Source organism: Notolabrus celidotus, chromosome 15 (genome assembly GCF_009762535.1).
Source record: "Notolabrus celidotus isolate fNotCel1 chromosome 15, fNotCel1.pri, whole genome shotgun sequence".
In the NCBI taxonomy this organism is placed as follows: Eukaryota; Metazoa; Chordata; class Actinopteri; order Labriformes; family Labridae; genus Notolabrus; species Notolabrus celidotus.
Window position 1 is genome coordinate 22,927,593 of NC_048286.1, and position 25,389 is coordinate 22,952,981.

At 38.1% G+C, this 25,389-nt stretch overlaps 2 protein-coding genes across 7 annotated transcripts; one reads left to right on the forward strand and one right to left on the reverse strand.

Annotated features, from left to right (window-relative positions):
• Nucleotides 1-6,726: 6,726 nt before the first annotated feature.
• Nucleotides 6,727-23,184, reverse strand: LOC117827079 (sodium- and chloride-dependent GABA transporter 2-like). 3 transcript variants are annotated; one of them, XM_034703552.1, is made up of 16 exons: nt 22,445-23,180; nt 18,094-18,146; nt 14,625-14,831; nt 14,060-14,194; nt 13,819-13,959; nt 11,294-11,378; nt 11,056-11,188; nt 10,652-10,786; nt 10,024-10,127; nt 9,823-9,947; nt 9,588-9,700; nt 8,995-9,132; nt 8,211-8,313; nt 7,226-7,326; nt 6,967-7,138; nt 6,727-6,876 (listed from the first exon to the last, which is right to left on the reverse strand). In XM_034703552.1, exons 3-16 carry the CDS (start codon nt 14,812-14,814, stop codon nt 6,845-6,847), a joined length of 1,707 nt encoding a protein of 568 aa, XP_034559443.1. In that variant the 5' UTR covers nt 14,815-14,831; nt 18,094-18,146; nt 22,445-23,180; the 3' UTR covers nt 6,727-6,844. The 3 variants fall into 3 exon arrangements, 1 of the variants encoding a protein (XP_034559443.1); XR_004634142.1 differs by lacking the exon at nt 6,727-6,876 and having other exon boundaries at nt 7,116-7,138; nt 7,226-7,869; nt 22,445-23,184; XR_004634143.1 differs by lacking the exons at nt 6,727-6,876; nt 6,967-7,138 and adding an exon at nt 7,739-7,869 and having other exon boundaries at nt 7,225-7,326; nt 22,445-23,184.
• gadd45aa (growth arrest and DNA-damage-inducible, alpha, a) lies at nt 20,911-23,873 on the forward strand. Of its 4 annotated transcripts, XM_034703553.1 has the most exons (5): nt 20,978-21,040; nt 21,521-21,689; nt 22,233-22,334; nt 22,472-22,697; nt 23,005-23,873. In XM_034703553.1, exons 2-5 carry the CDS (start codon nt 21,640-21,642, stop codon nt 23,116-23,118), a joined length of 492 nt encoding a protein of 163 aa, XP_034559444.1. In that variant the 5' UTR covers nt 20,978-21,040; nt 21,521-21,639; the 3' UTR covers nt 23,119-23,873. The 4 variants fall into 4 exon arrangements, with proteins under 4 accessions (XP_034559446.1, XP_034559444.1, XP_034559445.1 ...); XM_034703555.1 differs by lacking the exon at nt 21,521-21,689 and having other exon boundaries at nt 20,911-21,040; XM_034703554.1 differs by lacking the exon at nt 20,978-21,040 and having other exon boundaries at nt 21,302-21,689.
• Nucleotides 23,874-25,389: the final 1,516 nt, after the last annotated feature.

A 25,389-nucleotide genomic window follows, 5' to 3' on the forward strand; every position in this document is an offset into this window, starting at 1 on the left:
TGTGTCACACATTGCAGACGAGATGTAACAGAAGCGTAAACATCCCATCTTGACTGGCAATGTGTAAAGGACTAGAGAGAACCAAGCTTCACTTTGGTGAAAATATCACAGTTTCTTTAACATCACAGTTGGTGCTTACTCTTGATTATTTTAGATTATTTAAGTTTGTCTGGGTTATCATACAGATCAAATTGAATTCCATTCAGCTAGATCAGCTAAATGTAAACGCCAACTCTCCATGCACAACACAGAGACTACTCCATATTTGCGCTAAATGTTTTCATGTAGAACAATATTCAAAACACGCACCAAGTATTCAAAACACGCACCAAGTAATCCAGCTACACTCTTGTGAAAGATGAATATTTTACCAAACCATAAGGTAAGTAAGGGCTACAAAAGTGAATAAATGAAACAACTCCTAATTCAACCACAGAAGTTTCCCTCAATCTCTCTGTCAGTCAGCCTCATCTGTTGAACTTATTTTCCTATGTTTTCTGATTTATGAAAATCTTCTATTGTCTACTTCTTTTCAATTTTGTAATTTTTTAATAATATATTCTCAATCAGTTGATATTTATTTGTATAGTGCCAAATCACAACAAACATTATCTCAAGACGCTCTAACAAACAGAGGAGGTTTAGATTGTACTCTATGTTAAATTATTAATAAAAGACCCAACACCAAGACAGGATACGATCCAGTCCCCTCTTACTAACAAGACTCAGTCTGATCTCATCTTAATCCACCATGAGTGGGGCGCTGGTGGCCTAGCAGCCCATATTCAGAGGCTATAGTCCTTGTCGCAGAGGTCACCTGTTCAACATGTCCTGCATGTCTTCCCCCCTCTCTGCTCCCCACATTTCCTGTCTCTCTTCAGCTGTCCTATCATAAAGGCACAAAAGCCCAATCCACCATGAGCATTGCACCTCGCATTATTTAACTAGTTATAGCAGCGAGGACAAACGTTCTTTTAACAGGCAGAAACCTTGAGCAGAATCAGACTCATGTTAGACAGACATCTGCCTCAACCGAGTTGGGGTTGGAAAGAGGGATGGAGGAGAATAAGTGAAGGAGAGAGGGATGAAGGTCATGTGATGGGTAGTACTAGAGATAAACACAGACCTGGGCAGCTTATCCATTATCAAGGCGAAGCAGTTAAAATACTTAAAAAAATAGCCTACATTTTTGATGTCAGACTTTTCTCAGAGGTTAAAATTTGCGTCGACCCTGTCCACAGCAGAACAGCTCAGCTTCAGTGTCATCACTCCTGCTGATAGGAGCTGTGTTGTTTGTATCTTAATGTTGTAGACTTACTTTTGATTACCACCTCTTCTCTATTTGTGAAAAATTTCCTGATTAAATATCTGCTTGCTCCCCTCCACTGTGTCATGGGTTCAATTTCATGTTATTACAGCAGGCTTTTCAGTGCCAGCTCAAACTGAGGATATAATTGTCTTTTGTTTTATTCTTATACCCCTCTTTTCTATCTCTTGTGGAACTCTTTCCAAGCTTTTAATTCACTCTGCTGTATAACTGCACTCGGTCTTATAACTTAAGAGTTCTTTGTTAATGTGTTTTCTGTTGGCAGTCATAAAGTTTAGGTTTTAAAACTGTTAATGACATTCAGCTGTGCTGCTCCACTGAGCTTATATTATCCTCTTTTCTCTGGGGGTGTTAAAGCAGTTTGGTTACACTGCGAGTCCAACCATTGAGATTAAGTTGCTCTATCTAAAGCAACTCGGTGAAAGATAAACTGTTGTGGCCAGGTTCAGCCACTGATTTGGATTGACGTAATATCGTAAATTCCAAGAGTTATTGTCTTTTTCTGCATAAAGATAAAGCAGTTCTATGAAATCTCTTGACATATTTTCCAGAATGCAGCACTTCAGAAAGACTTTATTTTCTCTCTCCCTCTCTGTCCGTCAAACAGAAGAAACATCTGCATGTGCTGTCCTTGATGCTGCACCATTGACTGTATATCTATAACCTCAACTTCTTAAGAGTTGGGATGTAGTGTAAAATGTGAACTTGTGTATTAAAATGTATTGTTTTATGAAATATATTCATTTTACATTTGATGCCAACAAAATGTTTTTAAAAAGTTGGGACAGGGGCATGTTTACCGTTGTGGGGAGGAAGGCCAGTTTACACCTGGACTATTCTAATACAGAGACAAATGTGCAAGGTCTCTTCCCTGAAAAAGACATTGGCAGCATTTGTTGCTCCAAACCCTGAATATATTGTTAAACAATAATGGCTCCTTCCAAGGTGTGTAAACTAACCATGCCATGGGCACTTATGCATTCCCATACCATCAGGGATGTTGGCTTTTGAACTGGACCAGTTTTCCACTCAGCCTCAGTCCATCTTAAATGGGCTCAGAACAGTTGCTTTACGTGGTAAAGTTTAAACCTGCATTTGTGGGTGCAGCAGCAAACTGTGTTCACAGACAATGATTTTTGGTTATGATTTTGATTTTGAGCCCATGCAGTGATTTCCACTACAGAGTCACATTATTTTTTAATGCAGTGCCGCCTGAGGGCCCAATAATCACAGCCCTCCAGCATCAGTAATTGACCTTGTCCCTTTTGTACAGAAATTTCTCCAGAACTCTAAAACTTTTAATGATATCATGTACTGTAGTGATGTACTGATTAAATCCCAAATTCTTTGCAATTTCATCCTCAGGAACATTATTCTTGGATCATTGATCTATTTTCTCACAGTCTCTCACAGAGTGATGAATCTCTTTCCATCTTTCCTTCTGAGAGAATTCAGGAGTTCTTTTTTTTCCTCATTACACAACTTTTTCAGTGTTGAAATATTTTGCTGGCATCAGAATTTAAAATTAGGGTATATTTTACATAAAACATTAGGAATGTTCAGTTCAACACTTGATATGTTGTCCCTATTTTCAATTAAATTCAAGGTTAAAATGATCGCAAATCATAAAAATCTGTTTTTATCAACATTTCACACAAGATCCCAACTCTTTTGGAATTAGGGTTGTATGAGGCTTGTCTCGGTCTCCTCCAATTGTAAGATTTAAAGCCAAAATACCTTCCTGATAATTGTTAACATTGCCCGAAACGTTCAGAAGAGATCTAGCTGGTGGTGAAAGCTGCCTCAGGTTGGTGCAGTTCACAGCAGAATTGCTTCTTGTGTTGATTCGAAGTGGACAGTCATGACTATGGAAAGTTCAATGACTCTCAGTGTTGATGTTTTCTCTCACCAGTACAGATCGCTGCAGGAGCTCACATTTGTCAAGCAAGCGATGAGTCTGGGCTTTCCACCATACAACTCCAGTCAGACAGAATCCCACTTTGAGAAACTTATGGGTTATCTAGCTCATGCATGAGCTAATGAATTAGTGTGACCTGCTTAGCTTTAGCTTAGTCTAGTTATGTTTAAAATATAGTATACCCCCCTTACATTTGAACTAGCTGATTTGTGCTAATGATCTATTTTCCATAGTGTCATGCTGAATTTCACTCTGGGGGCTCATGGTGTGACTGCTACACCTTTTTTCTTGCTCTCTGAAACATTAAAAAAACACTCTATATTTGCTCCAAAAGAGGTTAAAACTCAATCAGGGAATAAACAGCAGGGGACGCTTTGAGTATGTTTGCTCACCAGTATATTACAAATGTCTTCCACTTCGTCCTGTTTCTACCAGGGGTGCTGAAATAGTTTTGATACCAGAGACGAGTGAGGAAAAAAAGAGGGCCAGTTAAGGAGCTGTTTGACAGGAGGCCTTTCTAAATCCCACACTCATCCATCATAAGTGGCGTTTGTGCACTCTGAAGGCCTGTTAATAGCCTCTTGCATTTTCACACCGTGCTTTCCTTTCTGGATTTGATCAGAAAGAGAGAACGAAGGGGGAAAAAAGGTGAAGAGACACAAATGGTCTTTGGTTTCATTCATTCTCTCTCTTTTCTTTTCTTCCCCCAACTCCTCCTCATCATCCCACCCTTGCTCCTTCAAGGCTGCTTCTCTTTTCTCCCCCTCCACTCCACATTTTGGGAAAATCACTCTCTGAATTGGAAAAGGGACCCCGGGGCCACAGGCGAATGCAGGGTCCATGTTTCCTTTTTTTTCTCTTTTTTTTTCTTAGGATAATTGACTCCCTTTGCCTGGTAATTCATCGCTTGCATATGCCAGCTAATTCATCAGAAGAAGAAGAAGCTGGCGACCTCACAACCTTGTGTGCCCCACAACACACATACAATTCATATCTTAACACATCACATCTTGCTAAAACACATACACGCATGCACACTTTCACAGAAATACACACATGCAGCCGCCCCAGAAGAGCCAGGAGCCTGGAATGAGAGGAGGGAGCAAGCGGCAAGTTAGCGGATGAAAAAGCTGAGATGATAGATGGGCTGCATTGTGGCATTATGAATGAATTATACCTCCCAAATACCTTGAGCAGTGCAGACTGTCAGCCTGTATCTATACTAATCTGGGAGAAAATATAGCTGTTTCCACATTAAAGAGGGCCGGGAAAGAACGGGCCTCAGAATTAATTGAGCAATCAGGCCATTAGAGAGAAACATCATACTGAGCCTGGTTTCTGATGTAGCAACATTCATCACTGCTGACCACCAATCTGCTTCTGTTTTTTTCTCCTCTCTCTCTCTCTAATGTGGCCCCATCTTCAAACAGATTAGGATTATTGTGACAAGACAAAGGTATCTTTTGTCTTTCTCCATGGCGGTGTCAGCGCCTGCTGCATTTATCACGCTTGTCACACAGTCTTAAGGCTTTCAGCTCGCACACCTCGTCCCATTTTTCTTCCAGCCGTGGCTCTGTGTTAAATTTGCAAAGAAAAAGTACATCATTGGGAAATGTGCACAGAAAAATTGTGTGCTTGTGTGTCAGATACATGAGCTTTTGGTAACGTTTTTTATTTTCTCATGTGGAGTTCAGCTTTTTTTTTATTTATCAGGTGGATCATGAGGAAATATTATTCAGATTTCCCTTTCTTTAAGTCACTGCATTGGGTACTTCTGAGGTGTTTGAGGATGTAATTATTATACAAGGTGATCAGTGATATTTGAACAATTGTACCAAGGTCAAAAAAGAGATAAAGAAAGTGAAAAACAAACTCACAGTGGATATAAAACAAATGTGTATAACCCTTTCACCTTTTAATAAATACAGTAAACAGTCATTAAACACAGGACTAAAAAGGTACTATTTTAAATTATTTTTTAAATGACGGTATCATCATTAATGATACACTATTCTATGTATGATTTTTGTATTATATTTATCTATATAAATGTGTTACCAAAATCCCTTTTTTGGGGCCTAAATGAGAAATTGTCATTTTTTTGTTGTTGAAATAATCCATAAGAATACAAAGCAATTTTTTTATTCAGGTGTTCATCTTTTAGAGGTAACAACTATTTTGTATAAATAACCTGTAATATCTTACAGTTAAAAGCATCACGTTGTACTACATTGATCAGTACCAGATGTTATCCACAAGCAGCCAGTGCAGAATGTATGGATTCTGCTAAACCCTGAATTTCTCCTGTTGTTTGGAAGACTGTTCCTCTTTTTTTAACTTCCAGGAAGTTGATGGCAAAGCGCCAGCAGTCACCTAACATCAGGAACCAGAGGTGTTCTGATTTGTGATTTTGTGTGTGTCTCTGTTTTTTTACACTAAGTAATTCCTTTTTTGTAGGTGATGTTAGGTAATGTTAGTGGATTTAGATGCACTAGAGCTGTTGTTTTTTTTACTGTGCCCTAAGACGCTGTATAACTTTCCACTCTTTGCTGTAACAAGACCTTTCTTCTCACCAAAGTCAAAGTTACAATAATGACAGTGAATTATCTGTAAAATGTGAGCTCTTTCAATCAAAGTATTAAACCACTGATACAATCCTAGAACAAGAGATAAATATTTAGTATAAGCAAAATGTACGAAACAAGACAGTCTACCCTCACTTGGATGGGACGCTTGTCCTGAGTCTCTAACATTTAACATCTATCGCCCTCTGCTGGTTGGAACAGATCAGTAAACAGTTCAGAATGGGCTGTAGAGTTTCCTAAAAGCAGCAGATGTTATAAATATGAAATCAAATGTTGGGTTTTTATCAAACTAAATGTTTGCAACAAGATCATAAAAATAATGATAGAGTGCTCCTAAATTGGCCACCTCCTTAAGAGTCAGAATTCCATGTATCAGTTATCCATCATTTATCTCCTACACCTCAAATCTGCAAATTCAACTACTTCACTTTAATTCACAGTGGAAATGAAACAAATTAATACTTATGTTGTTTTTTTAGTTTTTTAAATGCTTAATGTAAAAATGATGTATCATTACATAGATTTTCTCTATCCGTGATACAGCTGCTTTCACATTGAGAGGAAAAACAGCTAATACTTTCTTAATTTCTTTAATGTATTTATTTGATGAAAGTAAAATTAAAATCAGAGATGTCTATTTACAGATCTCCTCCTGCATGAATTACACAAAAAATATTCACATACACACTGTAATATTTGGCCCATAAAAAACAGAAAATATATAAACACTTGAAATATTGAAATTGTTACATGTTTTTAAAAAGTTTTCTAATCAGGGAGTCTTCAAATCAGGCAAAAGTAGCAAAAAAATATGGGATGAATATTAATTTTCCAAAACAATACGAAAAATTATATTTTTATTTTGTTAACAGCTCTGAGGACTAAGAAATGACTTCAAATCTTTAAACATTGCTAGAAAGTGAACATTTTTCAGATGTGTTCAAAGCACACAGTTCATAATCTTTGGAGGACGGACATGTCTCAGAGTCTAAAGTTTTCTTTGCTCTTAACAGATCATCTGCTGGAGTCGTCGCTGCCTTTAATCTCTGTGAGAAGAAAAGATATAAGCCATCATTACAAATTAAAACAGGTGAAACAATCTTGCAGGTGTGTGATGCATGCAAGTGTCAGAGTACCTGTCTCAGAGTTCCTGGAGTCACAGCCAGAGTGTAGAGGATCCACAGCGGAGCGATGAGGACTGAAGTTAGAGCGAGGAAAAAGGCCAAGAGCGTAACCCCACCAGGGGTACTCATAGGTGTTGTTGTATCTCAGGTGGGTGAATTTGACCAGAGTGAAGAGCAGTATGCCCTGTGGAAACACAACAAAATATAATTTCAGTTTTCTTTACATTCTATTCACAGTTTTATTTTAAAGAAACAAATGTTATTTACTTACTGTAGACACACATGGAATGATGTACCTCCAACAAACTTTCATATAAGGTGAAGGGCGGTAGCCAATCATGTCCTTGATATTACTGTAGTAATTATCAGCACCTTTGAGACAGACATCTGTGTTGTTATTAGGTCATTTATATACATGTAGGCATAAGAACATTTAAAGTTAGGATAAAGGAAGTAAAAACCTGTCAGCTAATTCATCAGGGAAAGTTAAAGAATGAGACTTAGATCCTGCCTTTCTTTTGAAGCAAAGAAAAAACTGTTTGCTGCTACTTTTCTGTCTGTGCTGGACTACGGTGATGTTTTATATATGCACGCCTCTGCTCAAAGCTTGCACATGCTTGACACTGTATATCATGGAGCTTTGAGGTTTATCACAAATTTTAAAAAGATGACTCATCACTGTGTGCTGTACTCGAGAGTAGGATGGTCCTCCCTGTCGTCTCACAGGCAAAAACATTGGCATCTTCTTATTTATAAATGCATCCTAGGACTACTTCCCTCTTACCTCCTTGCATATATTGCCCAAAAGAACTCAGGAAGTCATAATCTTCGATTTCAGGATCTTTTAATATTATCTGTTCCAAGGGTCATTACTGAACTTGGGGAAAAGGCCTTCAGGTTTGCTGCTCCCTTGACCTGGAATGCCAAACAAAAGGATTTAAAACTGTCTGATATGATATCTTTGAACGCTTTTAAGCGGTCCTTAAACGACTTAGAGGCTGAAGCATCTGTCTGTAGATGTTTTGTTTAAATGTGACATGCTGTTTTCTGTTCTCTGGAGGTACCTGCTGTGTAGCTGTTGTATGTGTCTGCTATTTGTATTTATGTCTATTGTAATATTGTAACTCTGTAACTGTGCGGCTGCCTATCTTGGCCAGGACTCTCTTGGAAAAGAGATTTTGAATCTCAATGAGCATTTCCTGGTTAAATAATGGTTGTAATAAAGGCTAATGTGATACAGCATAAATCAAAATCACCATATGCCCATCCGACACACACTGACTCCAAAATAGCAAAACTTATCAGAGGGATTCCACTGCAGGCGTAGTAGTCAAAGAGCTGGAACACATACAGTCCTCCCTGCAGGAGATTAAGAAAGAGAAAGAGGGGGAAGGTTAGGCATGGACAGAAATAATACTTATGTCTCTGTTTGACTCGTATGCTGGAGACCACCAGTGACCAAAACATGCTGCTGAGTAACAGCCTGTTTTTACAGTTTCCTTGGCCAAGATTCTCAATAACTGATGCATTTACTGTTAAAACAAACAGGATAAGATTCCCTTTATACCAGGGGAGTAGTAAAGAAACAAGACGATAAATTAAAGCAAGTACAAACACTACTATTTCTCATGTACCTTTGGTGTCTTATGTGTAAGCCCCAATTTTATTGTGTGTATTAATAGGGGGTCTATTTCCCTAATTATTATACAAAAAACCTTGTGTAGGTTCAAACACCACAAAAAACCTGTGTTCTCCTGGATGGAATTTCTGTCTTTTTTCACCTACCCAACCATGGACAAAAGTAGATTGTATCAACCCTTCAGCAACATCAGAGAGAACAGTTGTGTTGAGTGTCTAATATTGCTGCAGATAGGTTTTCATCGGAGTTGGTTGGTGCTTCTTATGCCGACCGTAAAGCCCTCCCGTGTGTTTGAGTGTTTTTGATGAAGCAGAAATTAGAACAGACTGGAGCTCCCAACACAAGCACAGGCACAGTGGGCAAAAAATGAAAAAGTAATCAAAATGAAAAACACAACCCACCTCAGTGACCATGAAGAGTCCAACGAGGAAACACACAGCACAGGAGAGCAGCAGGAGTAGTTTACGTCTGTGACCAACGTAAAAGAAGGATGGATATAAGTCTGATATGGAGGTAACCAGCGCTTCCAGATAAACAAACTGTAGGGGGAAAAAAGTTTTACTAATGGGGATGCAGAGACTTAAGTTTGACTCTCAAAATGAAGAAAAGAAGTATGAAGTATGAAAGAAGAAGTTACACCCGCACCTCTACTCACACTGAAAATCAAAAGTGGACTGGACAGCTTTCACAGAAATAAGGTGCTTTCAGAACATTAATATGTTTCCATATGTACTGACTTTATGGGCTGCTGCTAATAAATATGGCATAGAAACTACGCCATACTCAACAACAATGCAGTAACAGTGTTTTCTAAAAGTTTTCTTTTTGTTTTGTCACTTGTTCATTTATTTTTTGGTCCTTAAAATGACTTAAATGAGTATGAGCATCAACAGATGGGAGTTATCTTCTGTTTTTGGTTAAAGAATATAAAGGACAGCTTTAAAAAGTCAAACTTCTTAAGTTGCTGTGTCTATTAAATCAATTAAAACTCTACCTGACTGTCCAGCCCAAGGAAGATTATCATGATGAAGAAGAAGGCAGCCCAAAGTTGGGGTAGAGGCATCATGGCTACTGCCCGAGGGTATGCAATGAAGGCCAGGCCAGGACCTACAACCAGAAGAAACCATATTCATCACAACTTATTATACTACAGTACTTTACAAAGTAATATATATATATAGACCTTTATTGTCCTTATCTTCATGGTTACAAGTCACACATTGTCAAACCTGATTCAGCCACTGTTGAGATGTCGACATCCAGCTCATACGACATGAAGCCAAGGACAGAGAATATTGCAAATCCAGCAAAGAAGCTGGTGGCACTGTTCAAAAGGCACAAGGCAAAGGCGTCTCTGTGAAGAAAACCGTTATTGATAAATTAGCCACATAAAAAACAATGTACAGGGAAGAAAGATTATTTTTCCTTACTTGTAGCAGTTGTTGTTGTGTTTGTTGTAGCTTCCCATGGATGCTGTACAGCCTGTGCATACAGCATAGGAGAATAAAATCTGGCTCCCGGCATCCATCCACACCTTCAAACAATGAAATGATATTCTGTATTCTGGTTTTATTGTTTCATTCTAATCAAAGATATATGAACAGCTAGGGGGCGGCTGTGGCTCAGTGGGTAGAGTCGGTCATCTATCAATTGGATGGTTGGCGGTTCGATCCCGGCGGTCACATGCTGACGTGTCTTTGAGCAAGACACTGAACCCCAAATTGCTCCCGCTGTTGTTCAGCAGTGTGTGAATGTGTACGAATGAGATTAACTAATACTGATGGTCAATTACTATAGCAGCCTCTACCATCAGTGAGTGAATGGATGAATGTGACAAGTAGTGTGTAAAAGTTGAGTAGTCAGACAGAAACAAAGGGAGTGAGGCTTCAGACCAGGAGGCTTAAAAGATTTAAAGAAATGGGTATAAGTGTGAAAACTGTCCTGATCCAGTAACATTAAAATAAATCCCCAAGATTCATTGCAATTGGGATATTGAAATGTACATATATTGGCCAATAATGTACACCAACCCACCATTCACCAAGATGTGTGTCTCACCTGAGGATCAGCCAGACGAGATGGGTCAGGAGAAAGGTAAAAACGAATGCCATTTGTGGCTCCTGGCAGTGTCACACCCCGGATCAGCAAAGCAGTCATCATTACGTAAGGAAATGTGGCTGTGAAGTAGACAACCTGAAAAAAGGACACAGGAGGTGGAATGACTGAAAACGTACTGCAGTAAGAACCCAAAGGCAGACGGTGACTGAAGAGCTGGTAAAGTTAAAGTGGTAAAGTGTCATATACATATCCAGAATAATGAGGCAGGTAAGACTTTGTTTAGAAAAGCTTCATGCAAGACTCGAAAATCAGGAAAGAACTCAAGAATTATAACACATTTTAACGTAATCACACTGGCAGGAAAAGGGCATTATGATGATAATGTATTTGTTTGTCGCCCTTACTTTCCCTGCAGACTTGACTCCTTTCCAAATACAGAAATAACAGATAATCCAGCTCAGCAGGAGACATCCAGCCAGGTCCCAGCGCATATCACCCATCTCTTCTATTCCTCCAGACAAACCCAGGACTCGCCTCCTGAACACAAGAAGAAACATGATGAAAAAAAACGACTTTGTAGGAGAGTAACCTCAAAACTTCATTTTTAGTATCAGGTGGAGTTTTCTTTTTACGATCACATACTGCCAGAATTCTTCAACTGAAGACATTGCATTCTGGGAAATGTTGACATATGATGGATGACCCAGCTGATTATTCACACAGTCCTCTGGCAGTGGAGAAGAAAGACGGGTCAGAATAAAGTTTAAAAAAAAAAAAGTTTGTTTGATGTGGCAATCTTTTTTTTAAAGATTTGGATTTAAAATAATGTACCATTTGTGATTAAGAACCTCTATGTTAAGAACATAAGTTAAAAGGAAACACTTTATAATGAAGTATTTGAGATGACATGAGAGCAGTGATTACTGCTGATGCCCCATAGCTCGGTCTCTGGTTCACATCCCTGCACAGCAATGAATGGCAGGTAAACACTGCTGTGGCAAAACAACTCAACTGAAAATGCAAGCTAAATACTTTAAAGCAGGGGTTCCCAAACTTTTCATCCCACGACCCACAAAATATTGGTGCCAAAGACTTGCGACCCCCACTGTCCCTCAAAGTGATTTAATATGGCTTCATTTAGCTGGTCTGCAGTAAATTAGCCTACCTAATCCTAAATGAGTAAGTGGCTGTGCTTCCTGTACTGCTACTGATGCTTTTGATAATTAACTGTTCACTAACCCTAAACTTAGGAGTCATCTAGCAAAAAGAAAGGCAGAAAACTCATTACATTTTCCATTTTCAAGGTTTTATTTCAAGTTTAGCTACTAATTGTTTGGATTTTTTTTTTTTTTTAATAAATCAGTAAAATTTACTTGTTTCAGATAATTTTGTTGATTTTCCCGATGGTTAATCAACTTGTTACTTAAATAACACGAAGACAGGATCAACTTGCAGCCTTTGCGGGTTTATTGAAGATACAGCATACAGCTCACATCTCTGATCATCCTGGACAGACAGACAGGCCCAAACCCAAGAAGCGCCCCAAAGAAATCCTTTCCTCTGCTTTTATGGCCTCCCAGCGACGTCACTGTTCTACGTTTATCCTGATAGTTACTATGGCGCCCACCTCCTTCATGGAGGTCTTGCTTAATACTTGGCTCCCTTGTCGCATCCTATCCACATATTGTGCAACTGGGACACGTACGCAGTGTCAACTTTCCCCTCATATCATGTTGACCTGAGTACTTACTTGTGAGAAAGTGAACTAATGAACCCCTTTTAAGGACAAATACTGTTTTCTTGGGAAACCACGTAACACCACGTATAGTGCCAACTTCCCTCGCAGGTCACTTTGACCTGAGTACTTGTTCCTGAGAACGTGAACCACTGAACCCCTTTAAGGACAAATGGAGGGAACATCTGGTTATTGTTCTCCCGCACATTTCTGGGATTTTAGATCATAATTCGCCACGACAATAACTTTTGTCATTCAAGTTTTTTTTTGCATTTTTCAGTATTTCTTTGTTCACCACAAGTTAACATATTATATATAAGCAATACGAATCCAACAAAAAGAAGAAAAAAATAATAAATACAAAGAAAATAATAATAATAATGATAAACAAATAATAATAATTAACAGTACAAACAAAAAGGAAGATACACATAAGAAAACAAGGTAATAAACAAAAATGAATAATAATAAATATTTTTTTATAACTTTTTTTCATTATTATTCTGGAAGACATCTCAAGAGCCCCCATTTGTCCTGACCTACACTTTGGGAACCCCTGCTTTAAAGGATTACAATACATCATACAATCATACTTTGACTAAAATACAAAATTAAAAAGTTTGGCAAAAATAGAAGGTTGGATGAACACAGTGGAAGAGTCTGAATGTTAAGGCCGAATGTATATCAAATTACGTTTGTTTATGAGGAACTTTTATGACAACACCAGTACAACATCAATTTGGTCAATCCATCCATACCAAGCGGCAACCTCCGGTCTAAAAATATGAGTCAATGCGGAAGTGTTAAAAGCTGCAGTTCATCGAGGATCCGCTTGAGGCTGGCTTCGGAAGTACTGGAAGTCACATACACATGAATGGGGAAAAGACAATCTTTACAGCATTAATAAACATGTTTACAGCCTGGTACAAAAGATGAGTGTAGTCTGAATAGCTAATTTCTCGACGTCCTCTCACTGTGAGGGGGGTGAATTATTTTCTAATTCGGCAATTTCGAAGATATTGAGATTACCAGTCTTCCAATGAGAGGCACAGCTGCCTGTGGGAACACTGCAGCTGTTGGCTAGGAGGCTCAAAGCCCGCCTCTTTACGTCACACTGGCTCGACAGAAGCAATATGGCTGCCGCAGCCGATTGGTCTCAAAACAGCGCTTCAGAAACAGATGGGTGACGTCACGGATACTACGTCCATATTTTTTACAGTTTATGATCCATACTTTCCAATACCTGCAGTGCCTTCATGTTCTATTCTTTAACTAACAGTCTGTATTCTATAAGACAGTCCCTTTGAGCTGATGTTGGAAGGTGTCTTAGAATAATAAAGTAAATGTGTGCTATCGTTTATTTAAGATATTTGTTTATTTACTCACATACTTGGGTTTTGGAAAACTTAACAATAATGAAATGGCGAAAAACCTGTGTTCCAGGTGTTGTTACAGCTAGCCCAGGGCAGGACATCATGGAAGGTGGAGAAGAGGTAGAGGAAGGCCCAGGCCAGAATGACGATATAATACATCAAAGTGTAAAGCATCAGCACCATGCAGCCGTAGCCCAGACCTGAAATAAGATGATAATAACAAAGTGTTATTATATATGAACTTTATTTATATTGAACCATATTTTATCCATTTTAAATGTTTAATTAAGCTAGCAGTACCTTCAAATAAAGGACATATTTTCCTCCAACATGTGATTCCACCTTGACCAGTTAACTGTCCCAGGGAAAGCTCCAGGAAGAAGGTGGGGATCCCAAAAGTGAACAAAAAGAAAACATACGGGACCAAGAAGACTCCTACAATGAAGAATAGTAAAACGACAAATAGCCAAACATCAAGAAGTAAAACATTTAAAGTTAGACATCAAGCCTTACTGATATTTGCATCAAGCTATTTTTTAAAGACAGGTTGAGGAACTTTCATGTTGTGTTGCTTCTGGTTACTCCGTTGAACAAAACCTGTAGTGTTTTTCTGAGCCATCGCCCAGTGTGGTAAAGATGTGGCTTTGGTGAGGAAGTAAATGAATGGAATACAGATCTCATGGAACTGGTGTGATGGTTCATGGAGGTGGGAGGGGCTTTGCTTTTCTATTTTTTTGTTTGTTTTTGTTCTTGTACAACAAAATAAAATAAAAAAAAAATTTGAAAAAAAAAAAAAAATAGTATTAGATTGACTATTTCAAAATCTGTTTCAAACTCCTCACAGTGCCTTTGAACAAGCTCCTACCTCCTCCATTTTTGAAGCAGAGGTATGGAAATCTCCAAACGTTGCCCAGACCAATGACTTGTCCAACTACTGCCAGCAGAAACTCTCTCTTGTTGGCCCACTGGCCTCTCTTTTCACACTTTGGAGGAGGGAGATGTGGATTGTTGTCATCTTTCATTACTTCTTTCTCTGGATGACCTCCTGGCTCCATTATGATAAGTCAACTGCCTGAAAAATCAAAGTAACAGAAGAGTGTGCTGTAGGATTTCTGTTGAAATCTTGTAATCATACTTCCCTTGTGCAAACAACTTTAAAAAGTAGGAATTATAATATTAAATATACCAGTGATTTGAATTAAGGTGGTGATTTTAAATTAGGGCCATTTGTTAGCTGATACAAAACACTTTACAGTTGGGGCTTATCACAGCTGGGAGAGCAGGTTCCCCATGTACAGAGGCTGCAGTCCTTGTGGAATTTTATGATTGATTCCTGAGCCCAATATCAATCAATCAATCAATCTTTATTTGTATAGCGCCAAATTGTAACAAATGTTATCTCAAGACTGCAGGTGGTCAATTACACATGTTTTGGCACATCTGTGTTGTTCCAAACAACCAAGGGGTGGTCTTATAATCTAGCAAGAGATATTGGGTATAATCCAAGTCTATTAGTGCAGTAGTATGTGACATTATAAAGTATACTTGTCCATGTGATTCAAACATAAATGTAATACATTGTAAGTCTTATTTATTGGAGCTCTGAGAGTAAGCCAATCCATGCAGTTAAATCATGTGCAGCAAAAAACAACAAGCAACAACAAAACACCTTCAAACAAACTTGAAGATGATGATCATCATAATTGATTAAATATAATTATTGATAGGTAAAGTATGTTAGTCTACAACATAGCAAAATTAGAGGTGCTGTTTGCACACAAAAGTTGTATTGAGGGTAAATATTTGGCCAGTCTTTACTGGCTTCTTGTCACACTGTAACGTGGAGATTTATCTTTAACTCTGCAGCAATAATTTTAGTGAAAATGGCTTATACATTGATTTGGAAACCTAGTGACTTCTTCACATTGGGCTAGCACTGACAACTACTGTGAAACAGCTATTATGGGTTGTTTGGATCATTTTGTTGTGTGTGTCTGATGTACTTTCATGTTGTGTTTTTTAAAGCTGTGCTGTACCACAAATTGCCTCTTGGAGGACATTAAAGTTTTTTAAACTAAACTAAACTGACTTAACATTACTATGACATATACTTTGATATTCTTTTGCTGAAAGAAAATATATTCACGATTTTTTTTTTGTAAAGACCCAAATTTGCAAAGTTTTTGGACATGGATTTATGCAGACTTGGGATAACATTTCTTGAATTCATTGCTTTAATCTTTTATGGTTTTACATTTTTACTTCATGTTTTAATACAGTTAGCATAAGGCTTAAATTTACCATTAGCATAGTGTAGCTATTAAGACAAACAGTTTCTGCTATCTCTATTTGATTTGTAGAAACAAAAATGGGAACACAGCTTTAAAATTGAAAATAACTTCAGCATTAACCATTGTAAAATTAGAAAGACCAGACAGACTTAAAGAGGCTTTTTTTGTTTGTTTTTAAAGGGTGAATACTGATCAGAACTTCAATAACTTGTGTCCCAAATCTGACACAGCAGGATTACTGAAAGTTGGTCAAGTCAAAAATGAACACAGAGACACATAACAGTCTATCCATACCTTCATGTGTCTCTGGAGTCCTGCTGTGTTGGTTGAATGGTCGTCAAATGCAGAGGTGACCTCTCAGATATGTTTCAGTGTTGGATGAAAGGAACAATGATGGTGAAGGTTTGCATGCGACTCGTTCTCCAGGGTCACGTCTCCGGTATAAGTATCTTTTTGACTCCATGAGGCATTTGACCAATAGGGGGAGGAGAGGTGCAGACCCAGTCGCTCATCTGTTACTCAGTAAATATTATTGTCTGGACAAACTGTTTTGGTGGGCTTCTTCTGTAACACTTTCTACAAATAATAGCAGTTTATGCATTTTGTTATTTCAGTACAGATTGTGCAGAATAAGTCCAGAACATAAAGAATAATGCAATAATAAGTAGGTAGTGGGTTTCAAGTCTGCAAGAGACATGTTGGAGGTCCTGACAGTGGTTTGTGTATTACTTTATATTAAATCCTGTAAATCTTCCAGATTCTGATTCATAGCTGTTGTTTATTTTTTCTGTGATTCAGCAGACAGTTAATGTGGAGAGCAAAAGAAGTGGAACACATCATATGTAACGCATCCTGCAGTCTATAGCCTATCATCTGTTAACTATTAAGTTTCTTTTTTTCAAGTTGTAGTGTTCTTTGGCTTTATGCTTTTATTGACATGATAGGACAGTGGAAAGAGTAGGAGACTGGGAGAAAGAGCATGGAACAACAAGCAGCAAAGGGCTGCAGGTTGAACCCAGGCTGCCTGCCACAAAGGCAACAGTCTCCATACATGGGGCGAACTAATGCCTCACTCTATTAAGCTTTTTATTCAATTCTACAAATAGTTTGGCTCCAATAGGAAGGCAGTATATGAGTGTTTGGTCACAATCTTCTAAAATATGCTGACATATTTAGATTTGTAGAGGATACATGGTCCTACCAGGATAACTGATAGCTGGCTTGTTGAGAAGGAGGGTGTGGGTTGTGGAGACAGAGGGATTTTGGTGTTTCGTTTATATGCATGTACTCAATCTGACCTTTAGGTCTCATTACACAAACTCAACTTATGATTCTCGAAAGAAGATTATAATTATCCTGAAGGAAACAAAAGCAGGTCACTAAGGATGGCCCATGGTGAAAACATTTGTTGAAGTATTCTTGTTTCAGATGAGACATCGGTTATTTTCTCTGTCACTGGGAGACTGATGAGGAATGTGTCTTCTTGTCCTGGTTTCTATGAAGTATCACAATACGACTTTTAACATCCATGCCTCCAATGAATCAGTCAAACATTCTGAGAAAAAGCAATAATATAAATCTCACCAGGAACATGTTGATGTGGTATGTTTGAGTGCTATCAACATTTTGTGTTTTCATATACTAAGTTTTTAAGTGAACCTACAATACAACTAATACTTTAACTTAGGCTGTAGCTAAATCACACCTTAGGAAATATCTAACTCTAGTCGCTGTATCTGGTTGTCTTCATATATCAATGGCAACAGAAGACTATAGCTTGTATTGATGATTTAAGAGTTACACAAATATAAATCAATACTTGGCAAAAGTTGCGGATGGGCAGCGCAAAATCAGCCTGTGCCATGAGCTGGTCAAGCTCTCATAGCTTTCAGGAATTAATCAGTAACAGGTTGTCATATTCAACTGTGTTTGTGTCGAAATGAGGCAATAATTACACTGTACTTCTGAAATAACTTGCCTCCACAGTTTTCCTGTGCCAAGTCGACCAAAGTCTCAGTGCATACCTGGAAACATGTGTCTTACCTCCAGTGCTCACTGCTCCAAACTGGGTTGTGTTTTCATAATTCCAAGAACAGCTGTTCACCCAGACCCACCCATGGGAGATAAAATAAAACAGAGCGATTAGCCTATATTAGAAGAGGAATTAATCTCCAGCATGAAACTACAACACAGCCAGTTAGAGATGGGTACTATTGCAAAGTGTAGGTCACATCAGAAATCGGTAGTTGCATGCATGCTTAATCAATGCCATCTTTTTAACACATCCACTTTCTTTATTAAGATCAAAGGGAAGGTCCACATCGCAGTCTAAAAATCCTTGAAGATTGTAAAAGTGGAATAAGCCACATTACTAATATCAATATTAAGCCATAATATAATATTAGGAGGTGTGTTTGAGTTAGTTGTAAACTCCGCCTTTGAATGAGCACATTTTACACCGAGGTTTTGAGTTTACCGCAGTAGAGATTAATTATGATGAAAATGCAGTGGTTGTATTTTAGTGTGTTTGATAATAAATTCCTTGAGTTGTTAAATCTGAATGTTGTCTGAATCTGTTATTTCCCTATCCATTGAGGAGTGATTTTTGGCATCTGAGAAGTTTAACTCAGGATTTTTATGTGTTTTAATGTGTACATAATCACATGCTGAAAAGTTCAGTATAAATTGTACTTGTATGTCTTCTTTTGTGAATATGTTTGTTTTGTAGTGTTTATACTGTGGAAACAAATTTTCCCTCAAACAATAAAACAGTCTCCTATCAATCTGCGGATCCTTCCTGCCTTCTGTCATGCTAGCCTTTATTCATAAAGCTACCCACAGACCTACATATATGTTCTCCTCTCCAACAAGTCTTTAGTTAGTGACTGACTACAACTTTCTAGAAGATCTTCACAACTGTGTTTTGTCATTGTCCTATGCTAGTGCTGCCTCCTGCTGGACGGTGCTGGAACCGATGATACAACATTTTATTGAATCATTCCAAATTATGTATGACTATGTAATTCAAGCATTCCCAAAAAACTCACATTTTGGTAAATGCAATGGTTAGTATGTGATAAAAAGTAATTGAGCAGCTATTATTTGTGTTTTGAGAAGGAATTTTATACATTGAGAAAATATGTGATTTGGTGTAAACAGCAATAAAGTGCATGAAAAATATCTGTCATAATATTCAATGGTCTGCAATTCACAGTCTGCATTATAAAAAACAAGGTCATTGTTTCTGAGTTTGCAGCCATGACCTTTGTCAGTAAAGTTTTGATTGAAGCCACTAAGGGGCAGCATAACATCCCATAACATCTTCAGCGTGGCTGCATTTCCCTTCCCAGTGGCACTTTCTGTCTATAGTTGGGAATAACAATTTAAAAAAATTAAAAAAATTAAAAAAATTATCAATTGATTGGGAAAAAGATGGCAGATTGAGTGTGGAAAATAAATATGGTTGTAGTCCCATGCTAGACCTCAGCATAGCTTATAGTTCAAGCTATTGATTATGCTTATGAGCATAAAAGCCAACAGAATTACAACCCAAATAGAAATATTTTACATTTCAATGTATTATTGTACAGGTTTTCAGTGAAATCACACTAAGATGATGTACAGCATAACTACTTTCAGAAAAATATTCATTTGTCTACAAGAACCTGCTGCAAACAGACTTAAAATTATTTCAAAAAAGCACTGCCAAGAACGAAATTGATAACACTTTGGCTGCTTCTGTTGCCATCTCTCAGCACAAGACTCCCTGTCACTAACTCCTCAAGTACAAACTTTGGGGGCTGTTTCAATTTGTGAAACGAGGCTACCTTCCTTTTATTTTGGTTATCTTTGTCACATTGTATGACTTTAACTGTAAACTGATTTATCAATCAATCAAGCAAGCTTTATTTATATGGCACCTTTCATATAAGTCAAATGCAACCCAAAGTGCCTTACAGCAATTGAAAACAAGAAAGAAGCAGAAATAAAATAATGGCAAGACATATTAATGGATGGATTTTAAAATAGAGACTAAAATAGAGACTAATGCAGACCAACAACAATAAAATATGTGTAATTGAAATAAGTTAAAGCGTCAAATTAATATTAAGAATATAAATAGTTAAAATAAATAAATTTAAAAAGGGGTAAGGATAAGAGTTGAAAATAAAATTAAGGCTAAAAATGTCACTAAAACTGAGTAGATAAATCAAAACAAATAAAGTAAAGTAAAATAAGATAAACAGTTCAAATTACTAAAATAATAAAGCAACATTTAAATCAATATAACAGTAAAAGGTAAGTAATAAAATTGTTAAACCCTACATAAAAGCCGGACCGAATAAATACGTTTTTAGTTTAAGTTTAAAAGGATCAGAGAGGCCTTCCTGGTTTATACACTAAAAGCATCTCTGGGTGCAGTGCCTTACTAAAACTAGTAAAATAATTGTGAGGCTATGCATTGTCTATTGAGTTCAACAGATTAGGTCCACAATATGGACAATAAATTATTTTAATTAGTTCTGCTACGCTTCATTTAACCTGAGATTTAGAGGATACCTATCTGAAGGCATCTCATGTTATTCATCTTATTTTTATGACTTTCACTTATGTTGTTGGATCAATATGATCCAAACAGAAATGTAAGTGCCTCCAGAAGAATCAAAGTATCTTTATAAAACTAATTTGAAGCATTTAGTTTAAAACAGAGTTAATTTGAGAGCATTTGATCTGAATAGAGTTGTGATATCAGGACACAGCCCTGGTTTCAAACAGAGCCTGGCTGGAATAATAAGAGGTTTGTGTAAAAGTCGTTTGGTTTCCATTCCCAGACAGTCCGTCTCGCGCCAGTCCTTTGCATCTCGCGCGCGGTTTCGGTCGCCTTTCGCACGCTTCACAGCGGGCCAATCAGAGCGCGGCGTTCCCCGGAAGTGTCCCGTTGCTATGCGGTTGTCCTGAAATCCGACCTGTCCTCCTGTCCGGTATGAGGGTGAGTTCTGCTTAAACAGACAGATTAATTAATTTATTCCATTTAATTTATCCATAAACTGAGACAAATTCACTGTAATGTTCATTTTGCAGAAGTAGATACGTGTTTATTTCACTTTCCTTACATTGACAGAATTTTTCGCTTCTTTGTGCAGGGTTTGTAAGTATAAAGTTATCGACCTGTAGTATGTACGTTAACTTAATGCTGTGCGAAACTTATAAATTGTGTAGCAGCGTTGCAAAGTGACACAGTTATTTATCATTAGAGTCGAAATGTTTGAGTCTTGCATGCAGCTGGGGTTAACTGTAGTAGTATTCCTGTTGGAGACAGACACGCCTGTTGCTGAGTCTCCCTCCAATCCCCTCTGAGAACACACCCGACACATTTGCATACGACCAATGATCACAGCTATGCAAATACTCTTCTGACTTGCTTTGTCCCAGCCGGTTTAATGTGAAGTTACCAGATTTATCTCCTCAGTTGCAGCAGCACTGTGGACTATAGATACAGAAGTGTGTGTGTGTTAAATCGAGAAGACACCAGGATACAACTGGCTAATAACTTTAGCAGCTCTTCGCTCTGGAAGGGATTCGGATTCTATGTACAACATGACATTTGAAGAACTAAGTGCGGATTATTCTCAAGAAAGGTAAATAATACAGATTTAAACACATACACTTCATTTTCCCTGGATCAGTGTTTGAGTGTATCACCGGTGTTAATCTGCTGTGGTTCGTGTGCAGCAGAATTATGCACTGAATCGATTAATGCATTATTAACTATTGCTTTAAAGCGTTCAAATAGCTTTTAGGACTTTTTATTTTATATAAATTGTATGTATTTTAACAGTTTTGATCGGCTAACTGTTGTTTTGAGACTTCTGTGGGTCGCGTGCCACTTTTCACTTTCGATAAAAAGTAGTTCCAGCGCTGCTAAGTGGCTAAAGGTGAACATGTCAAAATAACTGACACAAAAGCTTAATGTAATTCTTTTTAGTGTCTTACAGCTACTAACACTTATTTTATCCGCATGAAATTGAAAACTGCTTCACTAAAGTGTGCAGTTCACACGACTCTGGTGTTAGCTTACAGTCAAGCTAACATGAGGAAGGAAGAGTAAACCGTTGGAAAGATTGTCATGTTATTGAAGCAACAATAAGGTTAATGTGGAGTTATGTGCTTCTGTTTTGCAGGATGGATTCAGTGGCGAAGGCTTTGGAAGAAGTCCTCACGTCGGCGTTACCTCAGGGCTGCATTACAGTGGGGGTGTATGAGGCAGCCAAGTCTCTCAATGTGTAAGTACATGGTTACATCCACAAACTTACAGCCACATATAGACATCTGTCTTATACCCTTAATACTTAGGTTTATTTTTCACATCATTACATCATTACATATGACTTACAGTATATTTGTTTTCCTTCCTCCTTAGAGACCCTGATAACGTGGTTCTGTGCATCCTGGCTACTGATGATGAAGACGTCAAAGATGTGGCCCTGCAGATCCACTTCACCCTCATTCAGGCTTTCTGCTGTGAGAATGACATCAACATCCTAAGAGTCAACAACATCAGGCGCCTGGCTGAAATACTGGGTGGAGGCAGCAGTGGAAAACAGAGTGGGGGTGAACCTATGGACCTACACTGTGTCCTTGTCACAGTAAGTCATATTTTTTTTTATCAATTATACATGCATTAAACCTTAATTGAACTTTTAATATAGTGATTTTATACAAGATCTCACACACGAGTGAAACTATTTTTCAAGAAGAACTTGTCTGTACTTGTTCTTGTGCATTTGTTAGACGTTTGTAGCTCCACCCTCACATGACTTCTTTGGAATTTCAGTAGAAAGTAATCTGCATGTTTACACACTCAGATGTTATTTGTTATGGAGGGCAGTGTACACCGACATGAATGGATTTCTTTGCATTTATTAATAGATTATCTTGTCTTTATATCTTCAGAGCCCACACTCTTCATCATGGAAGGATCCTGCTTTGAGCAAAGTGAACCGATTCTGCAGAGAAAGCCGCTGCATGGACCAGTGGGTGCCCATCATCAACCTGCCTGAGCGATGAAGTCGGAGCTGCGATGAAGTCGGAGCTGCGATTGGACTCTAATCTGCACTGAGTGCGTGGTGTGAACTCTGATGGACACATTACCACCCAGAGATCAAATTCCAAAGCATTGCTTAAGGAGAAAGAAAAAAATGGAGGATTGAAAAACCTGCTGTCTACACAGGAAGTGTTTAAAAGAGAAAAAAAGGAGCAGGAGGACAGATTTCCACTTTGGACAGGACTGTTTGGAGTCGTATCTGTCTGTTGGAGATGGCACTTGTTCTGTTGTGAGGAGGAAACCGGAAAAAAAAAAGCATGTGTGTGCTTTTTAATGTGAAGCCGGACACTGTACAGAAGGATTGTATCATGTGTGTTTGGTAAAGCCTCTGCAACACTTCAGGAGAGAGGGGAGAAACCTGAAAAAAGAGCTGTTGAGCGGACCAAGGCCTCAGCCTCTCTCTGCAGAAACAAAGCACTTGTTGAAACACTGGACCTTTTTGCAATTTCACTTATGATTCATTTGTTAATGTTCATGTTATTGTTGTAATTTAAAAAGGGAAGGGCTACACATCCAGTGAAGACATTCTGTGTATTAAATGTTTCCTATGCCAGCTGTTTTTTGCTAAAGTAAAATAATTCAGTTGTTACAATTTAAGTTATTTCTAATGATATTTAAGTGTATTTATGTTTCATTTTTCTACCTTAACTATTTGAATATTTGCGGAATCTGAATTCATATGTTTTGTTGTCAATAAAAAATATTTTTTGGAACCAGAGCTACATGTTTTACTTCATTCATTTCTGGAAATTTTAGCTTAAATCTGACCTTTAGCAGCAGCAGTTGTAAAGAGGAGTCACGTGCAGATCATAGGGGTCATGTTGGCCTCTGTGGCCTCGGTGCCCACTCTGAGCTGAAGAGAACAATAATCCTCTGCTTCGGTCAGCAGGACCATGTTCATTCATGCAGACAGATTCCCTTTTCACCATATTCCCAGTGATTTGTTGGACAGTTTGCATTTTCATTGGGTGACTTCCTAAATGTATATTTTGCTGAGAGAAAACAGGATTATAGACACAAAAATGATTTAACATATTGCAGTATACAAATTATATGAGACTTATGTGCATATCATTAAGTCAGCAAGGGCTATTTTGAGCTATCTCTTGTCACCTCTGCCCCAATATTAGAGTCTGTTTGTCATGTAGATTACATAGGAGCACATGACTGCTTGGAAACTGTTGTAAAAAAAAAAAAAAAGGCAATGGCATGCAACCCTTTGTGCAAGCCGATCTGAACTGCTCCCTTCACTCCCCCGCTCCTTTCCTTTTGCAACTGAGTTCAACACACACACACACAAACAGGTGATCTCTCTGGAGTTGAATGTCAGTGACGTAATTAGGTTTTGTAAGGCGGGCAATCCCCGCTGAAATGGCAGAGTCATGATCACGAGTAGAGAGAATGCCAAGGCTGTCCTCAAGTTGCACAACCCCATTTGCTGCCTCATGTGAGAGAGATCATATGACAGGGTTTTATGGGGCTGAATTAAATACTTCATCAAATAGAGCATTTGCTGCATAAGTAGCTGCAGAATGCATTTCTTTCAGCTTACAGTAGCACAACAAATAGTTTTTTACTCCGTTTAAGACATAGTGCAAGACGTGCTTTTCAGTTGCATTGATTTTCATGTGCTGCTCGTTATTCATATTGGATGATTGATGGATGGATGGATAGATGAATGGATGGATGGATGGATGGTTAAATGGATGGAAATAGTATGTGCTCGAAAGTTTACATACCCTACAAAACCATGAGTGAAAAAAAAAGTTTTTCTCTTATCCTTCTTATTCCCTGAAAAATGGCCAAAAAATCACAAATTCTGCCAGGGTATGTAAACTTTTGAGCACAACTATGGACTGGTAGTATAGCAGTGTTTTGGCAACAAAGCCGAACCAAAGCAAGGGTGGTGAAGATTTTCTTGGTCCAACTTCACTACCCAAAAGCCTTTGCTGCACATATTGGTGCCTATAAAATCTTCGAGGCATTAAGGGTTAGGGTTAGGGTTAGTGTTAGGGTTATGATTAGGGTTACGGTTAGGGTTAGGGTTAGGGTTAGGGTAGTTAGGGTTATGATTAGGGTAAGGGTTAGGGTTAGAGTTAGGGTTAGGGTTAGGATTAGGGTTAGGGTTAGGGTTAGGGTTAGGGTAGTAAGGGTTATGATTAGGGTTAGAGTTAGGGTTATAGTTAGGGTTAGGGCTATGATTAGGGTTAGGGTTAGGATTAGAGTTAGGTTAG